Raw genomic sequence first — 15,707 nt, 5'->3', positions numbered from 1 at the left:
AGCGGAGGGATATAGAGGGCACTAAATGTTTCAAGAGGAAAGATTTACTTTACACTGACAAATGTGGACAACAAAAAGCTCCTGAAGAAGAATGATAAAATATTAACAGAACTGAAACCTCCACCATTCCTCTAATCAGTAGTTTATTTTACCTGTTTCAGGATGTGCTTTTGTAACGTATGCCAATAGACAGTCTGCTCTGAATGCCATAAAGAACATGCATCACTCACAGACCATGGAGGTAAGAAAAGAACTGCAGAGAATAGATCTCCCTTTATGACACCAATACATATCCACAAAGAAACACTGTGTGGAATGTGGTTCTTGGTTTGTCTATATATATATTGTATGCCCAGGAACTTTTTAAGAGTCCATATATTTAGACATGCTCATTTCTTTATGTTTGATCCAGGTGAAACATCAAATTGGATTTTCCACATAGGAATTAAAAACATGACATAAATTTTGGGGTTATCAGGTTTACAAGATTTTGTTGACATCCGTTTTAAGTAGAATTGGAATCTGTGAGCTGTGTACTGAATAGATATTAATTTCAGTGCAGTGCCAGTCCTTAATGACATCACTTAAATTTGTTTCAAAGTTTGCCCAATAATATCTCGCATTGAACTGTGGTTTACCACTGACTCGTAAATCAATACTAATGATAGAGAACTAATGATAGCGAACTATCTCTTTCAGGGGTGTTCATCACCTATTGTTGTGAAGTTTGCAGATACACAGAAAGAAAAGGAAGCGAAAAAAATACAACAAATAAATCAAAATCTCTGGAACATATCAGCAGGGGGTGTGGCTGGCTTCTCCCCCCAATATATCACTGTAAGTATACAAAGGGAACACCCCCCCAAATATATCATAAACAGGAGGGGCATCTTCTCCTCCAGTATGTCACAGTAAGTATATACAGAAGGGAATGGGGGTATCTTGTTCCCCAATATATCAAAGTAAGTAAACAGAAGGGAAGAGGAGGGTATCTTGTTCCCCAATATGTCACAGTAAGTTTACAGAGAGGAAAGACCCCCCCCCCCCCAATATATCATGAAGATGAGGGGCACCTTCTCAACCCAATATATCACAGTAAGTATACAGAGGGAGGGAGTGCCTCCCCATATTTCACCCTGAGTCAGAGGTGGCTTTATCCCCAGTATATCACAGTTGGTATACAGAGGGAAAGGGCACTCCTACCCCATCCCCCCCCCCCCCCCCCTGTATTTCACCCTTTTTCCTGGATTATATCACAGTTGGTACACAGAAGGAGGGGCACCTCCAATTCATCCTCCAGTAAGTGTACAGGGGGCGCCTTCTCTCTCTCCCCCCCCCCCCCCACCCACTGTATTACACAGGGAGAGAGGTGCCCTCACCCATAACATTTCTGATGATGTGTATGCATAAAGATCATTGACAGACAATTTAGAGTATATAATTTCAGAGGGTTTAATTAAGATAGGGTCAGCAGTTTGAGGCTTCTTTTAATGAGAATGATTTTATTCATATAAGATGTTTGTATGATGGAGTAAATGTCTGTGAATTTGATAGTAAATCTGACCATGTTAGTTGGTAGACATATCTTAGTGTAGGCCCTGTTGTTCCGTTGTTTGCTAATTCTGAGTATGGTGTAGACAATGTTTTATGTAACATTGTTGTAGTAAATTGACTGTGCATTATTTGAGATTGTTAGATTACAGACGTATTATAATAGGGGATTACAGACGTATTATAATGAGGAACTTCCTCTCTGAGGTTTTTTTGTCTGACCTTCAACTTCAGATAATTATTGGCTCTCAAATAAAGGCTGATAATTGAAACTTGTGTAGGAATGCTAGTGTTTTAGATTGCAGGTTAGGTACATCAGAGGATGAAGGAAGTCATTTTAGAAACAGTAGTTCTGATTTCATCAAATATGACTTCTACAGAAGTAGGCGAGGCATAAGAAGAATCACTCAGGCGTGTCTTGGTGACTGATTCTGTTTGATATAGAGGGTTATCTACTTCCTGAGATTTTTATCTGCAATTGTACTGTAGTCATTATATCTGCTGTTTCATCAGCAATTTTCCATAATATTTTTTTTAATGTGGGTATCAAAAAGTGTGATCATTTGCAAAATCACACATTTGTAAATGACGGATATAAAGAGGAATGTGAAGTAGGGCTGTCAGAATATTAATGTTGGAGACATGCCTTATAGAGACATAGGTTATTGTATACCACATGTAGGCCATTGGCATACTGTTTGATTCTATGCCTCGAGTAAAAATTTAAACCATGATTTTGTGTGTATTGTGGAGGGGGGTGGGGGGGGGGGGGGGGGGGTAACAATTACTCTCCACTGTGAGGAGAGGATCCCTTTGTTGGGACTTTGTTCCATTTCACTACTGACCTTGTATAAAATCCAGTTATTTTTGAAGTTACATGAAAAGCTCTCTAAACACTGAGAACATTTGATACAGCTGCAGTTTCTTGGATTTTTTTTTCTTTCTACAATTTTCTAAAAGCCCTGGTTTCCATGTAATCTGTATTAGAACGTGGTCCTGCAGTGCAGCATCAATAAAAAGAAGACATCTGCCTGAATACAACAGGGATGGCTAAAAAACTTCTAAACCAGTCCCCTGTTGTTTAATGCTTCAGAGTGCATGAAGCCGCTCCTTTGAGAGATTGAAATTCAGTTGCTTAAGTAGAAAATATTTTATCTGAGATTTGGTTCACTGAAAGCTTGCGATCCTGCAGAGTTTACGATCATCTTAATCATGAAGAATCTTAAGTTTGTTTTGTCTAATTCAGGGACAAAGTCCATGTAATTACCTATAGTTCAGTGATATGATATATTGGTATGTTCAAAATGATAAAAGACTTGAAAAACAGTCAGCTATGATGGACAAAAAAATTCAGTATCATTTTACACTTCCTGTAAACAAATGCTGATTAAAGATTTTGTGAAGAGATTACTCTTCAATGTGTTAAATTTGTTACTAAATGAAAATTTTTTTTATAAACATTGTCATTGTTGTAAACATGGTAGATGAATAAATGTAAATTTATCTGAGACTGATAAGTTATTTGTGTTTTATCAACCAATAAAAATATGTCTTACTTTTTTTTTTTTTCTTAATTCTAGTTGTTACAACAGGCAGCAATGGCTGGAAATCTGGGACTCCTCAACACAGGAAATCTAGGTAAGCTGCCCCCTGGTGGTAGAAAATGTGCCATCTTTTGCAGGTTATAGTTTACACTAGGTCATGGCTTAGTGACCTACTGAATAAAAAACAAAAGAAATTAGCAGACAAGTAGCCGTTACTTATCAAAGAATGTCCAAGGGTCAGACTTGTTGGGTATTTAAAAAAAAAAAAGACCTTCTGTTTGTGGCTATGTCTTGGTTTTTGTTTCCCTATGAACATGACTGCATTGTGTGATATAAAACATGTCAAACTAATGTATATAGACCAACTAAAGCACTGATGTCTTGAAGTAGAGCTTCCAAGTTTGAGACTCAGGCATGCCTTAATGAGACCTGAATTACAGTATTAATTATTAACATTCCAAATGCTAGGAAACATTTTGCATGATGTATACTTCCATTATGAAAAAAAAAATACTTGTGCATAGAAGACCATTTATTGATGTTATGAAATTGGAAGGAGAGATGAATACAGAAAATTCAAAAATTGTTTGATGCTAATTTACTGTATGAATTGTTAGCTATGTATTTTTACAATGTTCAACTGTCATGACATATTGATATGAGACACACCTGAATGGGGTATAACAAGTATGTGGCGTGATTTCAGCGTCGCCCACCGGCGGTACTAATCCCCTCGCTGTTCAGCAGTTACTGTTGGCAGCAGCGAATGCGGCAGCATCCGGGAATAATACAGGTATATGTTACCATGGTAACTGTTGCTTGTAGCCTCTCTCTGGTGTTTTAGCTGTAGTGGTCAGGAATGTCCAAATCAAGGTCAGAGAAAGGAGTCAAAGTTACTCTCGTTTTCATGTAAAGAAACAACATTAAACGATGAACATTTCTAAATTCTGATTGTTATTTGCAATAGAATATTAAGTTTTTATTTAAAAAATAAGTTTTTTTATTTATATTTTTTTGTGTGAATACAATGCTCTTCAGCAGAACTAAGTCAAACTTTAAATGGTAATTAATGTAATGATATCTGAAATTGAAAAGTAATGTATCACTTTCCCAATAAAGATTTTATTTCTTAGTTTCTAATTATGAGATGAGACCATTTGATTTGGACATCCTTAATTCTGTTATTTTTTTTTTCTATATTGTTTTTTCCTATTTTGTTTCTGATGGTGAAGAGGCTCTCAAAATCTTGGTGGACAGTTTTCTTCTTTTAATTGGGATGTTGGTTTTGCTAAGACTTAACAATGGGAACCATCTTCTTTGTGTAATTGATACAAATTGTCATATTGCTTAAGAGGGATGCACTTTCATACTGAGTCTGTCTAAGTCAAACATTGATGTGGCTAGTATCCTCTCTGATTTCAAATGAAAAAAATTGATACATATTCCATTTCTGGGGGGGGGGGTCTATTTTTAAAGAGGAAGAAGATGCAGGACGGATAGCATTGCCCATGTTCTTTTGACAGCACAAATGGCCCTGGTCTGGTTATTGTTTGTTGGAAGTTTGGGTCATATCTGTAAATGGTTAAGGACTTTACTAGTTGTATCATTGCTATTACCATTGCTGTTTACTATGATTGTCTTTAGAATATTTTACTTCAAAAGAAATATTGCTCTCCAGATATTTTCCCAGCTTTTGCTTTATCCTATCAACCTGGTATTGCCCTGACCTTTTAATCTGATATTGCCTTGGCCTGTTAATCTGATATTGCCCTGACCTGTTAATCTGATATTGCATGGACTTGTTAATCTGATATTGCACTGCCCTGTTAATCTGATACTGTTATGTCATGTTATTCAGATATTGTCCTGCATATTTTACTTAGCACAAGATAATTGAGCAATCATCCCCCCTTTCCCATCTTCTTTATTTTTAATTCCATTTTTCTGAAGAAGTTTTGCTCACTTCTATTAGAATTTTACTCATTTGAAATAAATATTGATTCTTGAATATATTTATCGGAATCTCCCTCTTGAATTCAAAAGCTTAGCCTTGAAGTTGTTTTGCTTTTGGAGGTAGTATTGTAACTAAAGGTTTTTGTTTATTTTACTTCTGGAATTCCCGATAGTGCTCTGTTTGAATTTATTTACCCTGTTAGAAATAGTATTGTCCACTTGAAGTTTGTTTGCCCTTTCATAATTAGTTTTGCCCTGTTTGTAGTATATTTTGCCCCCTTTCTAAGTGATATTGCTGTGCTTGCATTTATTTTGTCCTTATGATATTGGTCAGTATATATTGTGGTAGGATTACATTGTAATATATTGATATAATTAACATCATATTTGCTGTGTATAGGCGAGTGACACTATGTGCTAGTTTTGACCTATCATATAGAACACGTATATCCTCATATACTTGGCTGTATATGACCTATTTTTCTAAGCTTCAAGCATATATACCTATACTTGCCATTAACAGGATTGGAGTGAAATTTTAATGTTGTTTTAAATTTGGTAGATGGTGATTGTAAACCAATATCTTTGCTTTTTCTTCTTTTTTGTGAAATGGTGTGTGTATTTTTTACATTATTTATTGTATTTTTACTCCTGTAAAATTTTATTTTGATGTGTAAATTAAGTATTTTTATGCAATATTACCTACATAATGGAATTTGACAGATGTATTTGTGGATAGAAATGTTGAATCAGTGATGGCTTAATTCCATCAACAGGGCTTCTAGCGGCCCTTGCCGCACTCCAAACCAACAACAGCGGGGGGAATATGTCATCTCCCTGTCAAACGCCAACCAGTGCTAGTAATTCCGGTGGATCAGGTACTCCGTACAGCAGATAATGCTAAGTTGGGCTTACTGTAAAAACCTCAGATCAACTCTGTACACAGTCATATTTTACTTGTAATAAAAAAAAGTTGTAAAAGCGAAGGATATTTTTTATTGGATCTATATCCCTCAGGTTAAAAAAAAAAAGAAAGCTCTTAACATACATTGTTAACTTTCAGAAGTTTTCTGGCTTTAAAAATACCTGTAATGTTAGGGCATCGTTGCCCTTTGAAGCCTAGGAATGACTAAGATATACAGAGTTGACTGTAGTCTTATTTTTGTCTGATACAGTAAGGCCATTACTTCTTCTCTCCTTGTTAATGCTAGCTGTACTTTTTCCTGGCTTTTGTTATATTTATTTTTTTCTTTTTGCATGCATATATTTTGTTTTCTTTGCATTATATTTTTTTTTGCCAAAACAGTTGTCCTTTGCAAACATGTTAGATGTGTAGATAGCTACATTTATTGTGATAAGTGCAGTTTGATTGAAATAGCACTGGGCCTCTGTTTGTATTTGAGCACACTTCACACTTTATCTTGTATTTTTTTACTTGCAGATTGAATTTTGCATGTGAATCTTCTGTACTGTTAGTCTCTATGACCTTTGTTTTATGAGCACTGTTTAGTTTGGGTAGAATCCCAGTGTATCTCTTTCACCATTTTGTTTGATGTTAGACATGTACACCTTTTTAGTACTTCACCAAAATGTCTTATTTAAAGTTTTCAAGGGGAGGGAATTAAGAGAACTTTAAATTTATGTTTTTTCTAAACACAGTATTTACAACTCTTGACTAGGCATTCCTTCTTTTGATTTGTATCTGCATAAACTATTCAGAAGGTATATAGATTGGGAAAACAAAGTTGCACATCCACATACTTTTTCCCCCAAACACCCTTTCTTTCTTGCATGATTTTTTTCTCTTCTTTCTATCCAATGTACATAAAACATTTCTAAATGGAAAAACGTAATTCATTTGTGGCATAATTTATTCTACTTTATTTATTTGAATCTCTGCATTTATGTATGCATGTTTATGATATATATGATTTTTTTTTTTTTTTTTTTTTTTTGCATGTAAGCAGTTTGAAGTTGAAAAATTAAGAATGCTGTCAGTGGAAACACTGTTCTATATATGATATTTTATTTATATGTTGTTATTAACATTCTAACTGTTATGTTAGTAAGCCTCGTCTTCTTGTTGTGTATAGCGTAGCTCTCTAGTGACAGGAAGTGTGTCAAGATGGCACTTCCTGTCAGAGTTCACTGCTCTCCTCAACCTTGATAACAAAATCATTATACAACTCTTTTGATGAGATGGAGGGCCCTATTTTACATTTCCTTTTACCTGATAAACAGACTTTACCTATAAAAATACCTCCTGTTTAACATTTACTATATTAAGGCTTTATATTCATTTAAAGTGTTGACATCTCATGCTTGTTTTGGCTTTTTACTCAGAATTGCATTATTTTTTACCTGATAAGCTCTAAAATTGTTCTGGGGTTTTGAAATTTAAAAACCAGTGAAAAATTAAGTGCTTTTTGAAAAAAAGTATATGTAGAGAAAACTCTGCAAGGGGCTCCAAATATTGAAGATACATGTATTAAAAGTCCTCTGAATGAGAGGATGCCCTTAATGACTGACACCCCCTGACCGGATGTGATTTACCTGTGTGGTCTCTTTTACAGGTGAACCAACATTACCCCTCCAGAACCTACAAGGACTGGCCGCTCTCACCTCAGCCACAGGTAACCCAGGTAAGTCTGAACCAACATTACCCCTCCAGAACCTACAGGGAATGGCCGCTCTCACCTCAGCCACAGGTAACCCAGGTAAGTTTGAACCAACATTGCCCCTCCAGAACCTACAGGGAATGGCCGCTCTCACCTCAGCCACAGGTAACCCAGGTAAGTTTGAACCAACATTACCCCTCCAGAACCTACAGGGACTCGCCGCTCTCACCCCAGCCACAGGTAACTCAGGTAAGTGTGAACCGACATTATCCCCCCAGAACCTGCAGAAGCTGGCTATTCTCACCTCAGCTAAAGGTACAACCCAGGTACATTTGACAACCAAAACAAATTTCCACAAAGTTATAACTTTTATACAAGTGATAAGTAAAGCTAAATGTCTCACTAGCTTGATATTTCTGAATCTGTAGAAGATCATCATTTGTTTTAAATGCCTTGAGTAATTGTGTCAAATGAGGAACACTGCAGAGTTATAAATAGAAATACTTATGTCTGGTTTATATCACAGAGATCTTCACTAGAATGTCAGAATTTAATAATTCAAAAACACTCAAATTTTGTGCGTTATTTTTTAGTATGATTTGGTGTACTTGTAATTGCATGTGCAGTTAGCAGAACTCCATTCATCCTCAATAAAATGAACTGGACAGGAAAGTGAGCTCTCTGAGGAGATACGTAACTTGATTAACTTTTGTTTTTCAGCAGCAGGTGGTATTGGTGCTTTGGGAATGCAGAGCATAGCAGCGTTAAATCAAATAGCGGGAGTGACGAATTCCACCTCAGCATCAGGTAAAAGTAGTGACGTTTTATCTGATCAGGGTAAAATTAGTCACACTGTGGGCTCTCAAACAAACAATCTCTTTCACTAAATGCCTTTTAACAAGAAAATTATCGAAGAGCTCACTTAATTGAGGGCTGATGTTTAAACCACATACTAATTAAGATGTTTTGCTCTTTTTGTGTGCTTCAGAATTTCACTGTCTATGAAAACAGTGTTCATAAGGACAAAATTAAGATGCTAATTATTGTTTTAAAAATATTTGAAATAAAATAACAAAAATCATGTAGACATTGACACATGCCAGAAGAGGTATGATGATTGGTTTTTAAGAAACTCATGCTGTGATTGTTACTTGTTTCCTCTCTTACCAAATAGTATGAAGTTGCACTGAGTTGATGAATGCACAACCATCAGATCCTTGTCTGTAAATAAAATCCACAGGTCTGGGACCCTTGGTCCAGGTCTTGGTCAATTAGTCTGGGTCTTGGTCACTTGGTCCAGGTTTAAGATACTTGGTCCAGGGCTGGGTCAATTAGTCCAGGTCTGGGTCACTTGGTCCAGGCCTCGATCACTTGGTCCAGGTCTAAGATACTTGGTCCAGATCTGGGTCACTTGGTCCAGATCTAAGATACTTGGTCTGGATCTGGGTCAATTAGTCCATGTCTTGGTCACTTGGTCCAGACCTCAGTCACTTATTCCGTTATACATCTTCCACTTGTCTCACATTCACCCTGTGATTACATCATCTCTATTTTTAATTGCATGCAGCTTTTGCTCCGAAGGGAGGACCCCAAGGTGAGCATTTGTCCCAGCATGCACCATTATGTGTGACATTTTCCCAGCATGCATCAGTTAGTCTCTCTGGTGTAGGGAACTTATTTCTAAACATGTTCATGATTTATAGAAAGATTTGTTCTTATGCAAATGTATATGAACAATATTCTTTTCCCCTAGTTTGTCTTTTGTACATCATTGGTTAAGAGCCCTCTATACACTGCACACTAGAGAGTTCTGATTTTGTGGTGTTTTTATGCAGATAGAGTGATCTGCCCTTTGATCAAGAATAAGATAAATTGAAATGTAGAGTTTATTACTGAATTTTTGATCTAATCAAGCATTCATAACACTTTAATAGGCCAAGATGAATAGATAGAACACTTCATTTGCTGGTATTTTGCCCACTTAAGTAAACAACAGTGATTTATGCTCATCAGTACTTCATTGTCTTTGAACATTTTTCCTGGGGGTAAATGCAAGGCACCCTATGTTGAAAATGTGATAGATAAGCTCATTACTTACACTTTTACACACTATAATTTTCTTAGTGTCCAAAAAATCTTTTCCTTAAGTGTATAGAGGGTCCTTAAGTTAAAAGAATGTTCCTACTAGTTTATGTGTAGAATTCTAGGAAATAAACACTAGAGATCTGTTTGACACAATTTTCAATTTTGGATTTTTTGTTACATTGGGTGGTTGTTTCTTCAACAGAAATAAGGCCAGCAATATTTATTCTATAAGTAGTTAAATGAAAGCATAATAAATGTGTTAATAACAGTAAATAAGGACATGGTAGCTTCATAAGAATTGTTTTATAAAATGTTCAGGAATACCTGTAGTTGAACTTAGCACTGCTACACACACTTCAGTTTGCTGTGTACACATTGTGCTTTGATGACATGGTTTTGTATGATGAATATTCTGTATGAAATGTGTTGTACCATATTATGATTCACCTGGAAATGAAGTGCTGGAATCTCTGGGTTTTTTTTCTTTTTTCTTTTTTTTTTTTTTTTTTTTTTTGTCAGAGTTTATGTGGTTAGACAACTTCCAAGAGATTTCAGAGTATTATGACACACCTAGAAATGAAGTGCTGGTATCTCTGGGTTTTTTTTTTTTTTTTTTTTTTTTGTCAGAGATTTTGTTGTTAGATGACTTCCAAGAGTTATAAGAGTAAAATTCTTGTCCATACCAGAAGAATTTTAGAAGGTCATAATTAGCCAGAGTTGATTATTAGGATTATAGGATATACATGTGTATCATGACACTGAACAAAAGTCATTTAGACAAGGTCAAGGTCACAGGGTTCAGAAGTGTCAAAGTCAGAAGGTCTAGGAAATTCTAGAAGATAAAATTTAGTATTACCTGAGCATCAGGATGTCAGGTGTTTTTAGGTCACCTGAGTCACTCAGGTGATCTATTGCTCTCTGTTTTTGTCCACTGTTCGCCGTGTGTTAACATTTGAACATTTTCAGCTGGTTCTGTGGAACAGCTGAACCAGTTTCAACCAATTTTGTCAAATAGCATCTGTGCGTGAAGGGGAAGAAAAACAAGAGAATTCCATGGTCCCTACCCACCTGGAGCCTGAGTGGAGGGGATAAAACCATAAAAAATAATACAATCTTGAGAAATATTCTTTACTGTGGACATCGAGCAGTCAGTGTATTTGTGTAATTGTGAACCATTGATCCTTTACAGGGTTATTATCCTCTGACATGTGACCTTTAAGGCCCTTGGGCCTCTTGTTTTAGTTACTAAAGCTGTTTTAATGTATGTCATTTGTTAAGTTGTCTGACGTCTGTCCACTTAGGATAGTTGTATTTGGTATGAATTGTAGTAAATGACTTTACTATTAGCTAGGTAGCTAGTTAAGTAGTTTTTAGTGAAAGGTTTACAGGTGCTATGAATGTGCACACAATTAGACACCATTTTGTTGACATGAAATATTTCCATTTTGTGCAACATTGGTAGTTGCTGCTCTGTGCTATTGTATGAGGTGTATGTTTTAGATCATAAGCAGACATTTGTGCAGCGCATACAAGTCTTTTTAATAATTATTGTAATTTTTACAAACATTATTTTGTGCTTAATTTTCATCATCATGGCCTGTGTTTGACTGTACGTTGTATTGGGAAGCTGCCATGATGCTAGGGTCATATTTTGCTGAGACTGTGCTGTTAATTTAGTGCTGACACGATTTTTGTGCTCACTGTGTGATGTTTGTTGTAGGATCTGTCACGGGCACATCCCCCACTAACTCTTTGAGCGGCCTGGCAAGTCTACAGACCCTTGGTAACAATAATTTTGCCTCGGTGTCCCCGGGGGTCACATCTAATGGACTAGGGGGTTCTTCGGCCCCCGCGGGGATGGATGCCCTTAGCCAGGCCTATACTGGGATCCAGCAATACGCAGGTTTGTCCAGTTTACTCTCTCCCGCAGGAAAAGGTTGGTGGATTTTTTTATTTCAGGAGTGTGGCCGCTGTGTTGTGTTCCTCGTGCTTCGATGACAGTCTTCTGATGGAGGCAGAGTTATCTTCCCTGACCCTAAACTAAATCATGTCAGACAACTCTTTAATGTAATATTGTTATTTCATTCAGAACTTGGCTTTAAAATTTAGGTATTTGTCTGCCATGTGTTCCCGTTTTGTAGATGATGATATAAATATTCTTCAAATAAAATGGCATCATTTTGACCATATTTTTTTGACTTTGTTCAATATTGGTACACTTTTTTTTTCTCCTGGCTCTGAAGATTCAGAAGAAGAGAGATAACTCTGTTTCCTGTGTTGGTGTACTGGACCCTGGAGATTTTCTCTTTGTTTTTACAGACCCACTAATGTGATGTTGGTTGCTGCTTAGACACTGTCTACTGGAGTGCTTTAAATTAATGACAAAATACTTTTAAAAAAATAATTTAAGAAAGTTTTATTTATTATTTGGGTGAGACAAAAAAATGATAATTTAGATTACAATTTTACTCTTTAGTCAAATTGAATTTTAATGAATGTAGATCGTCAGATAGTTGAACATTCCAGTGTTCAGTGATGTTTGGAGAGAGACCTATAGTGTTATTTATAGCCGATGTGAAAGTGTTATTTATAGCCGATGTGAAAGTGTTATTTATTGCCGATGTGGTAGTGTTATTTATAGCTGATGTAAAAGTGTTATTTATAGCCAATGTGATAGTGTTATTTATAGCCGATGTGATCGTGGTGTTACATTTGTATCTAGTGTATCAGATTATGAACTTATTACATTTTCAACATGAAGTACTGTATTTTATCCATTGATTAAACATGTTAAATTTAATATTTTTACAGACGTTATTTTCATTGTGAAAATAACAAATGTGTTATTTTCACAAGGATGATAAGGAACTTGCAGCAAAACTCAGTCTCCTATTCTTCGTGGAGATTATTAAAGAAATTACTCAATATAGGAAGAATAAATAAACCATTTTGATACACTTACTAAAACTTCCAAAGTGTCTTCTAATTTTGTTTACCATTTTCTACTCACAATCGCGCTGCTATGATGTCTTGCAACCTACGAACAACGCGTTGTTACAGAATGACAATTAAAAAAGGGGGGGGGGGGGACAAGAAAATGTAATAAATAGAAAATTTAAATGTATTGTAGTTGGATATGGAATTTATTTCACTCATGAGACAGGATATTCTGATAGTTTCACTCATGCATTGCACTTATGAAAATAACAAAAAAAATATGCCCCATAAGTAATAAATTCCATATCTTCTTACAAAACATTAAATATCATGTATATATATTTAATAGCTTTTGACTGGATACATCATCTTGTCTGTTTGCTTGTTCGTATTTTTTGTATCTTTCCAACTTGTATGTTATCCTTGGAGATCTCTTATCATTTTAAAATTGAACAATTTTGCCTGCTTTTGGATCATAAGTGTACTTTCACTTTTACTTGGCTTAAAAACAAGGCAAAGAAAGTCATCAAACCAAAGAACTACTTTATATGAGATTTTCTGTCATCCTCAAAATTAATAAAGAATAGGTTACTTAAACTCCTAACTTTGATCCTAGTACACAAGTAACTTTACTCTGCATCAATAACAAAGAACTAGTTCATAATAAGTCAAAACAATTCAATATTTTCTTTCACCTATTATAGTTTGATTTCTCAAAACTTGATATGAATAGTGATTTCTAGGGGGTTCTAGTAGAGACATTTTTTTACGAAAAGATTAATTTTTTTCCCATTTCGAGGAAGATAACTGAAAGTTCGTAATAGATGTTTTTTTATTTCTCAGGTTTTCCATCAAAAGGTGGGGTAACCATGGTAATTGCATGCATGATTTTTATTGTTAAGGAATTGTTTAATTTCACTAGAGTTTACTAAGTACCACCAAATCAATTGTTTAAAACTTAAAAAACTAAGTAATAAAGTAGTTTATATATAAGACTACTTTGATTTTTTTTTTCTTCCTTTAGGATATGAATAGTTCTAGCAATTATTTTCATTCATAGGATTTTATTTCTCATACAGGGAGGTGTTGTTTCCCAAGGTCAGAAGGGAGGTGTTATTGCCCTTTATTAGGAGGGAGGTGTTATTGGGCCCCATTAGGACGTCGATGCTTTTGTATTCACTTGTTGTACCTATTTACATCTTGTGTTTACTGGGAATCAGAAAATTCTGCTGACCTAGTTTGTTCTCAGATTCGTTCTAAATTTATGAATTCCAGAGAAACACAAAAATTAATTAATTTAAAGAAGGAATTATAAATAAATCAACAATTTCAATTTTAGTTGGGGGATATCTAGTTTTGATGTAACTGAAAGATTCTGGTAAGGATTCTTAGGATCAAACATATTTAACTTTAAACTATAATTATGAAATATAAATAAAATACAATATTGGTATTAATGATAGAATTCAGCAGAATTCTTCTCGGTCCCAGTTCTGTTGTTAACTAGCCACGTGTTGATTGACACTGCATTATATGCACTCATGACCTCTGTATGACCTTTGGTTGTTATTAGTTACCAGGGGCTCCTCAGGGATTGAGGGCCCAGACAGAAAACTGTCACATGCTTTTTGTTCAGTGTTTTTGGGTGATTTGGGATTATATTGAGTTTTCTTGTCCTAATATTTATTTTTTGGATGAAATCTGATCTTTATGAATTTTCAAGTCAGGTGAAGTAATGTTGGTAATGTATGTTTAAACCCTTTTATTTTACAGCATCATTCCCAAATGCATTCAACACTCAAGCAGCTCAACAGATCCAACAGGCCCAGGCCAATTCACCAGCGGGGAAACAGACAGAGGGTAAGACAAACACACAGACAAAGTCATTACAGAGACACAGACAGAGAGACACACAGACAAAAGTCATTACAGAGACACAGACAGAGAGACACACAGACAAAGTCATTACAGAGACACACAGAAATACAGAGTCGCTCAGAAACGCACACAAACAAAGTCATTACAGAGATAAAGATACAGAGTCCCTCAAAAACACAGACAAAGTCATAACAGAGACACAGACACAGAGTCCCTCAAAAACACAGACAAAGTCATAACAGAGACACAGAGTCCCTCAAAAACACAGACAAAGTCATAACAGAGACACAGACACAGAGTCCCTCAAAAACACAGACAAAGTCATAACAGAGACACAGAGTTATTGTACACATTTGATAAGCAGTGTAAGAATAACACAAAGATACTGCAGAAAAAACAGATTTAGTCAATACAGACACATTGACGGAGTTCCAATACACCTGTATCCAGAAATTATTGACACACAAACGTTATCAGGCACATAGAAGACAGAAATACAGAGGTTGTTACAATCAGGGATTACAGACACAAAGCTAAAAACAGGCTCCCTACAGAAAGCAAAAGAGATATGTGAAGCCTCTTGGAGGAAAGTCTGCACAAATTAAAAAATAAATGCTAACCAGCTATTGATGGTAGGGGTCTACAAAGTGAAAAGGGTTTGCCAGTCAGATATACCTGAGTGGATCATTTTTCTGGGCTTTTATACTAATGATTATTTTCAGTATTTTAAGATTTCTGATTTTTTCTACCAGGTCCAGATGGTGCTAATCTGTTTATTTACCACCTTTCCTTGTCTATTTTTCTCCCAGACCATTTCATGAGATGTTGTTAACTTGTTTATAGGATGATGAGATGTCTTTTTTTTTAGGCCAAGATGGTGCCAATTTGTATATATTTACCACCTTCCCTCATCTATTTTTCCACACCCAGATGATGTTAACTTGTCATTTACCATCTTTTTCCAGATCCAGATGACCGTAAATTTCCCACATCTATTATTTCCAGGGCCAGATGGTGCTAACTTGTTTATTTACCACCTTACCTTGTCTATTTTTTCCAGGTCCAGATGGTGCTAACTTGTTTATTTACTACATTCCCTGATCTATTTTTCCAGGCCCAGTTCATTCTAATTTGTTTATTT

The 15,707-nt window shown here is 35.6% G+C and overlaps 1 protein-coding gene across 7 annotated transcripts in view; it reads left to right on the top strand.

Moving 5' to 3' along the window:
* The window catches only part of LOC133185173 (CUGBP Elav-like family member 2), a 43,821-nt gene that overhangs the window by 21,597 nt on the left and 6,517 nt on the right, over window positions 1-15,707 (top strand). For 3 of the 7 annotated variants that reach the window (XM_061320229.1, XM_061320235.1, XM_061320236.1), the window contains 10 exons: window positions 162-241; window positions 700-837; window positions 3,132-3,189; window positions 3,802-3,888; window positions 5,825-5,926; window positions 7,622-7,690; window positions 8,387-8,473; window positions 11,472-11,654; window positions 13,768-13,860; window positions 14,462-14,548. In XM_061320229.1, coding sequence (XP_061176213.1) covers window positions 162-241; window positions 700-837; window positions 3,132-3,189; window positions 3,802-3,888; window positions 5,825-5,926; window positions 7,622-7,690; window positions 8,387-8,473; window positions 11,472-11,654; window positions 13,768-13,860; window positions 14,462-14,548 — 984 coding nt within the window. Of the gene's footprint in view, window positions 1-161; window positions 242-699; window positions 838-3,131; window positions 3,190-3,801; window positions 3,889-5,824; window positions 5,927-7,621; window positions 7,691-8,386; window positions 8,474-11,471; window positions 11,688-13,767; window positions 13,861-14,461; window positions 14,549-15,707 lie in introns of all 7 variants that reach the window. The other 4 variants (XM_061320232.1, XM_061320233.1, XM_061320230.1 and 1 more) reach the window with 4 other exon arrangements.

The sequence above is a fragment of the Saccostrea echinata genome, unplaced genomic scaffold, assembly GCF_033153115.1.
Source record: "Saccostrea echinata isolate AGI-Se365-2 ecotype Australia unplaced genomic scaffold, CSIRO_AGI_Sech_v1 ptg000012l, whole genome shotgun sequence".
In the NCBI taxonomy this organism is placed as follows: domain Eukaryota; kingdom Metazoa; phylum Mollusca; class Bivalvia; order Ostreida; family Ostreidae; genus Saccostrea; species Saccostrea echinata.
Note: the sequence above shows the minus strand (reverse complement) of the source record. Positions and strands in the feature narration are given on the sequence as shown.